Below are 14,526 nucleotides of genomic sequence, written 5' to 3'. Positions count from 1 at the left end.
TAGTCTTTGTGGAGTGAGTTCTGTAACAATACTCACACTGGCCATCCGCAGCGATGATGGAGTCGTCAGGCGGAGTGTTGCGCATCAGGATGTGCGCAGACACATACTCCGCCTGCAGGCGCTGAGTGAACGCGCCTATACGCTCGTAGTCCTGACCGCGGTACACAAACAGCTTGTTCTATGTAGAGAAACAAAAACGAGTCGTAATTAAAAAATTAAAAAAAAATATTTTTCACATTTGAAAATGGAATCACATAGGCACCACATCGAATTATTTTGCAAAATATTTTTAGCCAGTGTCACTCAGAATGACTTAAGGATTCTATAACGATAGCCCATACATCCAATTCAGTTCAAGCATTAAAGAAACTCACATACAGTACTAGCACTTTCATAAGCCGCATCGTCAAAATTCGTTTGCGCAAAGAAGCGCAACCTAACGTCGAGTAAAACCAAATGTACACCAATGAAATATAGACCTTATTGCTTGGCGTTAAGATTTTAAACAAAGAATAATAAATACTCGTGCTTTCTCGCTTATAATTCACGCGTACAAAACATGGCGCGTAGGCAACAACCAATAGCGGATCGGCACGCACTATGATTGGCTGAGATATTTTCGCGCCATTCAAAAATAAGATTTCTGCCCCGGCACATTGGGTAACTTATAAAAGTTGTAGTAATGCACACACATTACAACACACAACCTGGAAAACATAACACTTCTTTTTTGGACAATCGTGTAAAATTAATGCTGTTTAAATATTTTCAATCTTCTATCTATATTATACTAACTGACTGACATAACAACGTACAACTTTAAGGTCTAGAAACTTGACACTTGTAAAGCTATACTTACTCTCACAAATAGAGGGCAGCCTTTCCCGTAGAATCCAACTCTGAAGTACTCCGGTTCAGGTCTCAACTGGTTCAATACTGAGTCGAGGAAAGTCGCATGCATCCGCAGGCAATGCGCCAAACGCGCGTAATCGCACAGTTTCACTTCGTACAGTGTTGCCAATTCACGAAGCAGAGGCAATCCTTTTTCCCAGCACTGAAAAATAATTTAATTTATAACTAACTAATCCGTCTGACATGGCTTGGATGAAATTTGATATATCTATAATATATACATAATATATTATAGCCTCTGTAAGCGAAATCCAGTCTTGACGGTGAGGGTGTATGGGTATATTATGGTGTGTGTATGACGTCATAGACGTATGATTGGACGTATGTCCATTGGCTAGCGTAAGGTCCGGTTGCATGACAGGCAGTTTAAGTTATGTTACAGTTACCGTTAAACTTTGACCAATAATAAAAAGCAAAGTGGGTTACATGTTTTTAAAATAATAAAATAGCGAGTAAGTGATTACCCCCCCCCCCCCTGAACATTTTCAGCACTAGATGTACAGCTGATGCGTTGCCGGTCTTTCAGGAATTTGTTGGTCCACCCTTTGAATAATCCCAAGTTTTAATCAAGTGGTTTTGACTTGTCTAGATTCATTTTTTACCTTTCCACGGTCAAAATACTGGAGCACTTGGTTGTAAAGAGCCTCTTTACGCTTCCATTCTACAGCTTCAGGATGTTCTGGGTCAACTCCGATTTGATCGCTATCCCAACTTAAACTTTCTGCATACAGCTGAAAATTTCATTCTCAAAAAAATCAAAAAGCATCTTGTATTAGGGGCGTCAGAAAATGTTTAAACTACCAAAATTGAAATTGCGATAGTGAAAGATTATTATTTACGCAAACAAACATAACACGAAAAATGCAAAATGCCAAAATTTAAATGATGGAATACCTAATACAAATTTACGTATTTAAACAAAGTGTCCTTAAATATTATAGGACTTCATAAATTCTAAGGGCCTTTTTAATTTAAATTTTAAGAGACCCTTAAAACAGACCATTAAAATTTAAGAGAACTTTATTATATTATTTTATAGTTTATATATAAAGTATCCATATAGAACTAGTTAGAAATAATGCAATCAAGAGTACTTACCAGAAGTGTGCACCCGGCTTCTACCCAGTTGTCAGACGCTATGTGAAGGTCATGTAGTTTGTAAACGTATCGCAAATACATCTCTTTGCGGTCGATTTCATTTTTGTAGAAATTCTGAAAATTATGTACACTTTGAAATAAATCTAGAATTATTTTAAGAACATTCAACTTATTTAACGGGTATATTTAAAACAAGAGTGAATAGGCATCTTTTAGGTAAACGCGTCCCATCTTAGGCCACCGCTTTCCATCGCTTTCCATCAGGTGTGATTGTGATCAAGCGCTTGCCTATAGGCTATAATGAATAAAAAAAACTATAATTCCTGCAAAGTTAGTTTTTCTATTACTATTTTTCTGCCGTTACAACTCATGATAACAGGAAATGATTGACGCAGAATCTATCATCTACTAAAGCGCGTTTGGACCAAATGAGCAAATACATATCCTATCAATGCAATCGTACTCTCCGATAGGAGATGGAACTCAAAAGAAATTTGCACTTACTAAGTATTCTATGACACGGATTTTAAGTGAGAAACATTTTTTTTTAACAACTCTTTTTATCATTTTTAGGGCTGCAGGAATCAATAAAACACCTCACCAGCAGGTTGACAGTGGCAGCCATGCGCTTGTCCCTGTGTTCGGCGCCCTGCATGACGGCGCGGTAGTCCAACAGTCGCTCCAACAACCTCGTCACACAGCCAACAAACGCCGCACCTGCTTCTCGCCAACCCTCCGTTGATACACGCTCCATTAGCCTAAAAGTGTATATAACTGTAAGTGTTTAATGCATATATTTATTTAGGTATAGTATTGCTGTGTACATCTATTAGGGGTTGTCACTTAGATTCAGATCTTTTGTTTTTATGTTTAGACTATTTAGAGTTACAATCTGTTTTGTGTGCCTTATTTTCAATAAAATAAAAAATAATATAAAAGTTAATAATTATGTTGTTCTGCTATTTCTTGTATTTTATTGTTTAACTCTCTTATGCCCGCGACTGTATCCACGTGGACTTCACTTCCAAACCCGTATTTTACTCCCTTAGGAGTTAAATTTTCAAAAATCCGTTCTTAGCGGATGTCTACGTCATAATAGCCCGATCTGTCCAGTAGTTTGAGCTGTGCGTTGATAGATCAATCAGTCAGTTTTCCTTTTATCTAAATAGATTCATGAGTTCATAATTCATATAATAAAATAGTTCATGAGTTCATAATTAATGAGTGGGTTTCAAGGAAATTAACTAGAAATAATTGGGTATACTCAGTCTAGGTACGCAATTTATTATTAGAAGAATATATAGACAATACTTACACAGAACTTAAATGTTCCCTGATGATGTGTTTGCAATAACATTAATAAAAATAATTAAATACAACTTCCAAAATAATAACCTTTTTTCGAAATAGTTTTTATTAAACTGATAATTTTTTTTAAACGATTGCTCTGTCTAGACGTCTTCATCGAACCTCAACACTGTAATACTATTCTTCTTCTATGGTTCAAATCTATAGAGCGCACTTTGACTTTGCTTAGACTTAAGTTTCAGTTAAAACGAGACAGATTTATGCCAGCGGTATAACGCTGTCTCGTTTTAACAGTGTCTTATGTCTGAGCAAAGTCAAAGTATGCTCTATAGATCTCAGCCTATGAGTTCTGCGCATTCAACGCCATGGATTTGGATCCGTGCCAAGTACGATACAAGACTATAAAACAAAATATCACTTACACAGTATCAAAGAGTCTTCGGTAATGGTCATCAGCCTTGTTATCAGCGACCAACGAGTCCAACTTATCAACCAAGGCCGCTTCAGTTCGTCTAGCGGACCCAGTCGCGGCTCTTTCGGCTGCCATCAAAGCCACTAAAGCCCCTAAAGCCGCCCTTCGCAGCTCTGGTACGAGAGTCACTTCGAGGAGGGCCCCTACAGCTGGTCCAATCAGTTGGAGCTGTGCCGGTCCTGATAAAGTACCTAATTTGTAAGTATTCAGAAACAATTTACTTTATTGATACTTGAAATAAAATTAACGCGCAAGGCGTTCCAATTTTTGAAGATTAGTCGGTAAGTCTTGTTGTAAGTAAACATTATGGCTTTTTACTACATTTAATACAACGCGATAAAAGATGGCGGCCTCAAGAAAGCTGTTTGGCAGTCGTTTTAAATACAGATCTGAGTTACGCTCAAATCGCGCCTAAAACATTTTACTTCAAAATTACATAATTTATCTGTTGTATTTAGTTTATGCCTAACGCAATGTGGTGTTTACAAAAATTTTCAAAGCAGTAAAAAGCGTAAAAGATTACCTTATGATGTGAAATTATAGAATTCCATCTACACGTAGAAACGTTTTGCGTCATCATTCCTTATACGCATGGCTAAGGTTTGGAATATTCTTTCGCGATCGGTAAACGCGTTCCATCTTAGGCCACATCATCACTTTCCATAAGGTGTGATCGTGGTCAAGCGCTTGCCTATAATGAATTTGTTGAAAAAAAAAAATTGTTATTATAGAATAAAGTTACCTAATCTAGTCCATACAGCAAGTAGATGCAAGGCAGCCGCAGCCCGCATACTGGCCCGTTCGGGGCCGCGCGCCCATCGCTCGGCCTGAAGCGCGCTCGCTGTCACTAACGCCACACCCAACTCCAGGTAACCCGACCATAACTAAAAATAGCATAGAATTAAAATATTTACACGCTAAAACTAGTGCTGCACATCGAGATGTATCTGTCGTAGAAACAAATCCAACAAGTACAAACTCGGTAGACCTATGTTTAGTAGGACTGAATTTTTCTGCTATATCATAAGGCACTATCTTTGGTACACCACTCATCGAGATCAAATGAATGAATGAGCCCAAACACGACATCTGCTATAAGTGTTCAAACGGTTAAGTTATCCAGATTGCCGCACACAGACAAAGCGGTCAAACTAATAACACTCTTCTTTGTAGATCTGAGGTTAAAAATATCTATTAAATTATACTGTAGTTAGGATTCAACTTATTTTTCATCGTAAGAGTTTGATATTGCATTTTTTTATATGAAAATATGATATTCAGACTTACCTGAGAATCGAACTGTGGAGGCTCATCACCCAAAAACCTTTCTAATAAAGGTTTAGCCAAGTCTTGTAATGCCGATAACAACACTTTGCAACTCTGAACTCTTAGTACCATCCAGTCAGAAGGGAATACCTGACAAAAATATGAAGTATTTGTTTTAAGGATATGAATGAAATAAATGCTGTTTTTACTGTATTAAAGTCTTATGGAAACTACAAGGCTATAATAGCCAAAGGTAGATTAGTAACAATTTAAATTAGTGCTATCAAAACTGGTTCAAGTTAAATTACCATAATGTCTTTCAATATAAATTATATAAAAAGTTTATGTTTGTCTGTCTGTCCGTCCGTTACCTATGCGTTTTCGTAACGTTCATCAGATTAAGTTGAAACTTTAAGCAGTTGTTGTTAGCATTTGCGTGAAGGTTTTTGACATAACACTTTCAATAGGAAATCGCATGCCGAGCCGCATGCATTAGGTAGTATAAAAAATAAAATAATTATTGTACTTTAAACTGTAGTTTAAAGACGACCACAAAATTATGCAAACGGTGATTAATGTGTTATTCCGTGTTTTTTTAAAATATACTTTTAGTTTTATTCATTGTAATAAAATTACATAATAATCAGTCATGAGGCTTCAGCTGCGAATGGTTGCACTTAAACCACGTCGGTATATTATACCAGTACGTCTTTTATTGGTTTGTCCTTCAATTACGCCGCAATCGACGTAATTTTTTTAGTCACAAACTGAATAAACTACTTTTTACAAGAAGGGATGGACTGTGTGTTTAATCCGTCTACGAATAAAAAGAAATACTTACGTCCTGCTCAATCAAATGTCTGAAGACAAGAAATGCTCGCATGAGGAAATCTTTCAAAGGCTTTCGATCGTGAGGGTGCGGCGCAAGGTGACTCCACAGACGCTGGTAGTGCGCAGGTTTTAGCAATTCCATAACTCCTAGAAGACCCGCTACCATTGGACCCTAGAAATGGATTATTTTATTTACTGGGCATATTTATAAAGCTCAAGTACCTAAGGTAAAACCAATTCTTGAATGCTGTGGCAGATTAGCGTAGCAATAAGCATTAAACAAGTATTGGCGGGTAGTAGAGCATACAAACGCGCGTATCCCTTACGGGGCAGGGTAAAAGGTACGCTAAAGTGTACCGCACAAACATAAAAGATTCGAAGAAACGAGTATTCAAGAAGATTGGTCCCACCGCTACAAATCACGGCAAAACTTTTAATACATTATATTATTGCAAAGAGAGCAGCATCAACTATAATAAATTATATTGGTCTAGCAATATTTATTCCCATGTCTTGATTAACTCAGAATGTGATGTGCTATGTATCGTTGAGTTAGTAAAACTGTATAGTGTGTCTAAATCTTGATTGGACTTGATTATCTTATAATAAATTACTATTGAAAACACCCAATTATATTTAAATCCAAAACATATAATTATCACAACTCACCAGCACAGGCGAATTCCCACCAATCAGATGCAGTACAATCTCAACCAATACATCCAAGGTGTTCAAACACAACACATCGACGTCGGGATCCAGCTCATCATCATCCACCGGCTGGTCCGGGTCTTCCTTCTTCCACAACAACGTCACTAGCTCTCCGAGCATGTCCGCACATAGGGACAGCTCGTCTCGACGCGAGAGGTGGACACGCAAGTGGTGGCAAGCAGTTGTTAGGACGATGTTTCTCGCCTCTATAAGACAATGTATATAGATAACCACAATATTCAAATGTGGAAATATTGTGTAGTTGTATTTTTATTATATAGGTATTGAAGAAAGCTTTGAAAGGTATTTTTTTCATAATATGAACTCCAACAGGGCGAAAAAGGTCACCCATGCGATTGACCAACCAGATTAAGTCTGCAGTGAGTGGTCCTTTACACGGATGTACCAGTCATTACCAAGGAGAAATGGCGAATGCTCGTGAGGCGAATCATACTTCGTGATGACCGCAACCGCTCTGCCAAGAGTGTTACGAAGTCCCTTGACATTTCTATGATTAGTGGAATTTTACAAGCAAGCCGTCGAAAATGTATGTTATGAACTTAACAGTAGTTTTCCCCAACTTGGATATAAGGAGGTTAACTAAGTAGAGACGGATTAGTTTGCGTATTCATATGAGCAGCCTTTGCCTTAAAGCGGCTTTGCTTTCTCAAACAAATGTGAATATAAATAAAGCCAACTTTATCGACTTGCCATTAGGACATTTTAATGGTGCAGACTTACCAGGGTCTTGTCCAAGAGGTCCCTTCAATATATCCTGGGCAGCTTGTAATCGCGCTTTAGCCAGCGCTGGAGGGGCGTTAGCCGCGGGAGCATCCAGCATGGCCGCTGTGATACGCCCCGCTTCCACCGGCCCTAGCGCCGATGCCACTTCCTTGGCCACACTAGCCCATGAAGTCATTAAGGCCACCTAAAATATTAAAATGGCTTTGAAAAAGCTGCTGTGATGCTGCAAGCATTGTAATGTGGACATTTAGGTACATGACATGACATGATCAACCCATTGCCGGCCCACTACTGAGCACGGGTCTCTTCTCAGAGTGAGAAGGGTTTAGGCCATAGTCTGCCACGCTGGCCCAATGCGGATTGGCAGACTTCACACATCTTTGAGTACATGGAGAACTCTCAGGCATGCAGGTTTCCTCACGATGTTTTCCTTCACCGTTAAAGCAAGTGATATTTAATTGCTTTAAACGCACATAACTGAAAAGCTAGAGATGCGTGTCCGAGATCGAACTTCCGACTTCTGATTAAGGAGTCGGACGTTCTGACCACTAGGCTATCACAGCTCCCATTCCCATCTAAATACAAGCTGCACAAATTCAAAGTTTTCTTATTCTGGACCGTCAAAGGTGTCAAGTTTTATGAATGGATCTTACACTTACTTGGGCAGGCGCAAGATGTTCCCTATGAGGATGTTGGGCCAAAGCTTTCAGCGCATGCAACGCTGCTCGAACGTCCCTTCGGAAGCTGTCTTCATACTGGCCGCCTGTAGCGCGCGCGAATAGGCATCGAGAGCGAACCGCTAGACGGAACACTGCGCCTAGAGAGCGCAGACATTTGCGTATTGGCTCCTGGCCTTCTGCGCCCGCAGCCCATTCTGCGCAGTGCTGGACTGACGATAACAAACCTCTGCGAATGCAATTCAAGTATGGATTAACTTTTCCGACAATCTCGAAATGTGAAGGGCATAAGGTCCTTGAACCCTGGAAACATTAACCTCTTTATTGGGTATATGAGCGAGGCTCGTGATGGATAAGATTAATGATGTGGCTCCATTGGCGAACGTTCGGCTCGGTATTTGGCAAATGTTTCGAGTTCGGGTGAATTTTGCGAAAGTTCGACATTCGGCAAACCTTCTATCCAGTGTAGCCTCCACATAATTTTTTTTTGCCTGTTTGTCGCCTTTCCGTCGCTGAGTGTAAGTTTTCACGTAAACAAAACTTACTGAATAAAGGTCTGTCTTTGTATAGGGTCATCATTTACACATAATTTGTCACAAGCTCTGCATTATTTTTGCACGATGAGATGGCGGGGTCATATAGTCATATTTTTATCAATGAATAAAGGGGGCCGAACAAATATTTTACGGATTGATTTGATTCAATTTCGGATCGACATCCGCTGAAAACGAAATTTTAAATTCAGTAAATGTCATACGTACTTATAAACAAGAGCAGCGGAGAAATGTTCTTCAATATAAACATCCAGAACAGGTCGAAAGTGTTGAAACCTCGTTTCATCCAGCAAACTGCAGATTGACACTAGAACTAGGAACACTGTGCCGGAATGTGGAGTACTGTAAAAATCAGAAAAATTTCACTTGCAAATAATCACCAGAAATCATATAAGTATGCCTGAATGCACACTTATTCAAATATATTTATTTTGACAGCCAAACAAAGTGAGCGCATCTCTTCAGGTGTATTTTCAAAGCAGATTTTTTAATCTCAAATCATACAATAAAAAGAAAAGTCCGTTTGTCCTATTAACGCCTAGCCCAAGAAAGTTGAAATTTTACACAGATTTCCTTTAAAATGTACACAAGAAAATAAGGCCGGATTTTCCAAAGCTCCCACGGGAGCAACGCTGCGGGCGGTAATCCAAGAAATTTTGATGATCATTGATTTTGATGATTAAAAAATCTTTAAAAACCAATATTATACGATACCTGTTTCCATCTTCTGTAGAAAACAAAGCGAACAGAGCATCGAGCACGTCACGCAAAAACTTAATCAGTTCTTCGCAGCTCAGCCCGTCTCCTAACCGCAGTACACGTAATAACGTCTCTTGCACTTTTTCGGGGCGAGCGCGCCATTGCAAAAGTGCTAACAGATCCTCTGTAAAAAAAAAACAAAATTATATTTTTAATCCATACTAATATAATACCGAGACATGGTCGCTAACTATGGACTTAATAAGAAAGCTCAGTCACACAACGCGCGATGGAATATGCTTGGAATTTCTTTAAGTAATCAAATGAGGAGATTCGTAGGAGAACCAGAGTAACCAACACAGCTCAACTGGTAGTGAAGCTGAAGTGGCATGGACAGAGAACATAGTTAGAAAAACCGATAGAGGTTGGGGTCCCAAGGTGCTGAACTGGCAACCACGCACCAGAAGGCGATGTGTTGGTAGACCACCCACTAGGTGGCCAGACATCAAACAAGTCGCGGAAGCCATTAGATTCAGGCGACGTAAAACCGTGGCGTGTGGAGATCCCTACAAGAGACCTATACCCAGGACGTATATCGGTTAACAATGGTGATGACTAATATTATGTAGGCAAAAAATATTTAGTGTCATAATAAAAATTTGTCTCACCATTTTGAGTAAGCTTAGTGGAACACAGCAAAGTACTAATAATACAATTTTCTTTGGTGCTTCTTTGGAATGTCGCCAGGAGGCCGTTAGCGGCGGGAGACCGAACAGAGTCGTTGGCGCAAGAAGGGAGAGATAGATAACTGGCTGTTAATAACCTAAAACAAGAGGTGTGTGCAATATAAAATCATTTATTACTAGTTGATGCCCGCAACTTCGTCCGCGTGGATTTAGGTTTTTAAAAATCCCGTGGGAAACTCTTTGATTTGCTTTGATATAGAGTCTACGCAATATCAGTTTAACAAACAGGCCGCAGCGCTGTCCGAGCTGAATTGAACTTTATTGCGTCGAACCAACAGTCACTATTTCTTTAAATGTCTTTGCCGAGTGGTTACTTTGTACCTTGAAGATATTATCAAGTATTATAATAGACTGCTAAGGATTGGAACTTACTTAGAGGGGTCATCACACTTGTAAACGTATAAATCGTGTGCACCATCCCTCAGCGTGGCGCCACTTGCTTCCATGAGCCGTGCGAACGAAAAACCAAAAAGTTTTCGCTCGTTCTTATCTCGTGCTGAAACAAAATAAAATCTTTTAGAGGCTCGTTGAAACTGTAATAATAATAAATATGCTTCTGATTCAGATTATTGGCTAATTTACAGAGATAAATCGTCTACAAAATTGCTGTCATATTTAGTCAAGACACCTTTGATGATCCTTAAAGGGACCTTAAGACGGTTAGAACATTACTAGTATAGTGCCCGGCAAACGACTTGAGCATTGACGCGAATGGCGGGTGCGCGTGATTGGTTGATCAGTCGGCGCGAGTGCACGCGATTGGTTAATACGTCGACTTCCAATTCCAGGATTCGCCAACTTTCTCCCACTTCGCTGCTTCAGATCCAAGTTGTTTGCCGGGCACTATACCTAAGGACGCTAATAAAGTCTAGTAAACTTACTGGAGCAATGCCTGAACTCGATTCGGACGTGAGCGTGGGTAAATGTTTCCAAGGGCACGGTGAGGCGTAGTTGTTCGCCCCACGCGGGACTGTTGTTGTGGTACAGCACTAGTGACTCGTAGGACGTGGAGCCGACGCCGCTGGCTCCCCATACGCATTCCTAAAGTATTTTCATTCATTAATTCAAAAGGGGTATGGGTTTAATAAAAAACTGCCATACCCCTTCCAGGTTAGTCCGCTTTCATCTTAGGTTGAAATCTACAGAGCGCACATTGACTTGGACTTAATTTCCAGTTAAAATGAGACAGATTTATGCCAGCGGAATAGCGCTGTCTCGCTTTAACAGTGTCTTAAGTCTGAGCAAACCAAAGTGCGCTCTATAGATCTCAACCTTAGACTACATCATCAATTACCACCAGGTAAGATTGCAGTCAAGGGCTAACCTGTATTTGAATAAAAAAATACTCACATTAATAACTTGCCCAGTACTATCATGAACGCTGACAGTAGCCAATACGTTCTTCGCCGTACTTTTCCCACCCCTTTCGAACTCTGCCCTTTCCAACGTGAGGTAGAGGTCATTGCGCACATCGCCCGGCATTATGACGTCGGGGAAACCGCGTTTTGCTGTCACAGTCGCCCCTGAGGCAACCGCTTCTGAGATACTGCCGGTGTTTGTTAGAAGTCTTAGCGCTACTACTATTCCTGTAAAATCAAAATTAGTTCGCATTGATAACTAGTTTAGTGTTTAAAGGCTATAAGAACGGAGAATTTGGCATTTTTAAAGTATAAGAAAATAAATGATTACGAAACTGAATTCTCTTTAACACACTAAAGGTTAAAGACATATAAGGGCCAATTTCTCATTGGTCAAATAACTTTTATCTGAGGAATGAGGGTTTGAGAGTTTTTGTAGGTATATGAAATCTGTCAATACGTGAAATTTATTCCTCAGATAAAAGTTATTTGACGATTGAAAAATCAGCCCTAAATTGACTATTTCTGTACAAAAAATCTGTCAATTTATCCGTCAAAACATCATTTCTCAGATAAAATAGATTCTTACCATAATTTGGCTGTCCAGGTAAAATATTGCACTTGTTCGTTTGTTTTCTTATTAACATGTCATGTAACTGGTGAAAATCCTTTTCTTCACATTGGTATACCTGAAAAAGTATCACAGTACTTTAATTATTTTTCTAGGACAAGCTACTAACTACCGCACTATAGATTCATTCACATATTACGGCATAATAAATTTAATGGCTTAAAAGGTATTTCAGTTGCTGCAGTAAAAAGGGAAAAACTCAAATTCCACATTTATAGTAGAAATTCAGCTTCAAAAGTAGCTATGATTTCAACTTCGGAACACTATGGATCTTCAAAAAGATAGCTTTTTGGGTCTCCTGAAGAGTGTCGAATTTGTGTTGTTCCGTTTATTACTGGAGTCACTGAATTATTTGCTGGTAGAGTCACGTTTGTATCTGTAAGAGACTGCAATGTGTCATTATTGAAATGCATATCTATCAATCTATGCTTGACCAGCGTCATTAACAGTTCTACATGCGACCAAAACAGGTCTTCGTCCATCAGCAGACCCAATATCGAATCGACGTATATTAAAGAATTAGCAAGCTGAAGTAGCAGTGGCCAGGTGTAGTAGACAGCAGAACCGACGCGACGGTTGGATTTGGTTTAAAGACCTAGTATGACCATCGTAAGAGCGCATTTAAAATGATTTTGCTACTTTACCTTGAATGTATACTCCTTTTCAATGGTCTGCGGTTCAGGTTGTCTTAGGAACTCAGCAAGAGGTAACACTCCGGCGCCAAGAGGCCTCCTCGCAACAGGCCCTCGCCTCTCCCCCGTGCCGCTGCCGCCCGCACCCGCCCAGCGCCCCACTCGTATCACCCACGCGACTAGCCATAGCTCACGAGATAGATCTGTACTTGAAAGGTCCTGTACGAACGATCAAATTAAAATTAAATAAATCCTCGTGTAAGCAAAGATTCATTTAGTTTTAATTTAAGACATATTACATTTAAATCTTTGAATGTCGTATACAACTTATCCAAGCAACGCTCGTGCCAAATATTAGGGTTGGAAGCATTCATTTATGTTGGAAGGGAGCAATCAGTCTAGATCTAGAAATCTAGAAGATGACACATGATGTTACTGGTAGATACGAGTAGCGATGGTATAGCTATAGAGATAGTAAGGATCAACGAATAAAAATGTATCTATCTATATCGTAAAAGAGAAAGGGACGTGTAACAAGTTAGTTAACTTCAATTAATTTCATTTCCCCATAACCTTACTCATTTTATCAGACCTACTTTACTTAGCAATCTTCAAGGAATCTAAAACGTAAATATCCACTCTACATAACTGCAACGTTGCAACCTATTGTACCTAACCAATTATTACGATGCAAGAAAATTCCAATGATCACCACAACAAATTACTTCATGTAGTTACTACATTTGCCTTCAGAAAATACAACTATGACTGACTGAAATATACCATATTACCACTGAATAAACTGAAAATATACCATTTTTAAGCGACTCCTTTATTTTGATTATCTTGCGAATATTTTTACTTTATTACCGAAGTTAGAAAACCCATCCCATGCTATCCACCTCTGAATCTTCCGGATAATGGCTGAGCTCTTCTAGCATCGTGTAGCCATAACAGTTCTGCTTCATCTCCACCCACGGTATGACAGAAGTATCTAATACCTACAGCTGTACTGTATTACTAAACCAGTGTTAAGATGTTGTAACAGCCTGTATATTGATACTCGTATCGTAATTTATACTCACCGCAAATAACGTGCTATTAGCGTGCAATCTATCCACGTAGTTCGAAAACCCATCTCTCGCTATCCGCACTCTAAATCTCTCGGATAATGGCTGCGCTCTTCTAGCATCGTGTAGCCATAACAGCAGTTCTGCTTCGTCACCCCCCGCGGTATGACCAAAGTCTCTCATACTGCACATGAGGTAATGTGACTGGACTGGAGGTGTGGTGATATTGGAACTGTTTGTGAGGGTGCCGGAGTTGAAACTGCTTCCTGAGCCGCATGCTCGACGTAATGTACCACGCCACTGAAAATGAAGGACATCCTCATAAGAAAAATCTTGTTTGCTGTTTCTGTTAACCTAATATTATATGAATAATGTTAATCTCAGCCAAACAAGTTTTTAAGCCACACGAATACGATGCCATAAGTCAGACCGCGGCTCTATTTTTTGTCCAAAGAATCAGCTCAAAGATTATGAACGTATGAACGTAGTTGAACGGAAATGTAGTCAGATCCAAAAAATGTAGCCTCAAAAAAAAGATTGTCTCCTCCTTTTTTTAAGTCGGTTAAAAATGGATTTTATTAAGAAGCTGGGTCTAATATGGTATTGAGAACAAGCCATGTCATTTTAACTTTTTTTGGTAATTTTAGGTAGGTAAACCACTCAACTTTTATTTTGCTATCCAATAATTCAGTAATTATTTTAAGATTGATTGAGCAAATACTTATTTTGCCACACATAAAAACTCTAGTTACAACAAAAAAGATCTCATTTAAAACGCAGAAAGCTAAACGGTTGTTTTATCAAAATAACTCACACA

General features: G+C 39.3%; 1 protein-coding gene across 4 annotated transcripts in view; it reads right to left on the bottom strand.

Moving 5' to 3' along the window:
- Nucleotides 1–14,526, bottom strand: part of LOC123867150 (dedicator of cytokinesis protein 3) — a 78,884-nt gene that overhangs the window by 10,432 nt on the left and 53,926 nt on the right. The window contains exons 6-27 of one of the 4 annotated variants that reach the window (XM_045909035.1): nt 13,725–14,009; nt 12,652–12,858; nt 11,966–12,065; nt 11,369–11,604; nt 10,900–11,059; nt 10,391–10,514; nt 9,941–10,095; nt 9,288–9,456; nt 8,781–8,915; nt 8,002–8,248; nt 7,340–7,526; nt 6,557–6,804; nt 5,898–6,059; nt 5,078–5,206; nt 4,533–4,674; nt 3,741–3,981; nt 3,326–3,343; nt 2,612–2,768; nt 2,011–2,124; nt 1,515–1,643; nt 860–1,054; nt 37–178 (exon numbers count right to left, since the gene is read on the bottom strand). In XM_045909035.1, the coding sequence (XP_045764991.1) occupies nt 37–178; nt 860–1,054; nt 1,515–1,643; nt 2,011–2,124; nt 2,612–2,768; nt 3,326–3,343; nt 3,741–3,981; nt 4,533–4,674; nt 5,078–5,206; nt 5,898–6,059; nt 6,557–6,804; nt 7,340–7,526; nt 8,002–8,248; nt 8,781–8,915; nt 9,288–9,456; nt 9,941–10,095; nt 10,391–10,514; nt 10,900–11,059; nt 11,369–11,604; nt 11,966–12,065; nt 12,652–12,858; nt 13,725–14,009 (3,682 nt within the window). The remainder of the gene's footprint in view (nt 1–36; nt 179–859; nt 1,055–1,514; nt 1,644–2,010; nt 2,125–2,611; nt 2,769–3,325; nt 3,344–3,740; nt 3,982–4,532; nt 4,675–5,077; nt 5,207–5,897; nt 6,060–6,556; nt 6,805–7,339; nt 7,527–8,001; nt 8,249–8,780; nt 8,916–9,287; nt 9,457–9,940; nt 10,096–10,390; nt 10,515–10,899; nt 11,060–11,368; nt 11,605–11,965; nt 12,066–12,651; nt 12,859–13,724; nt 14,010–14,526) is intronic. The other 3 variants (XM_045909036.1, XM_045909037.1, XM_045909038.1) reach the window with 3 other exon arrangements.

This window comes from Maniola jurtina, chromosome 7, assembly GCF_905333055.1.
Source record: "Maniola jurtina chromosome 7, ilManJurt1.1, whole genome shotgun sequence".
Taxonomy (NCBI): Eukaryota; Metazoa; Arthropoda; class Insecta; order Lepidoptera; family Nymphalidae; genus Maniola; species Maniola jurtina.
The sequence above is the reverse complement of the archived record's forward strand: the minus strand, read 5'-3'. Positions and strand labels throughout refer to the sequence as shown.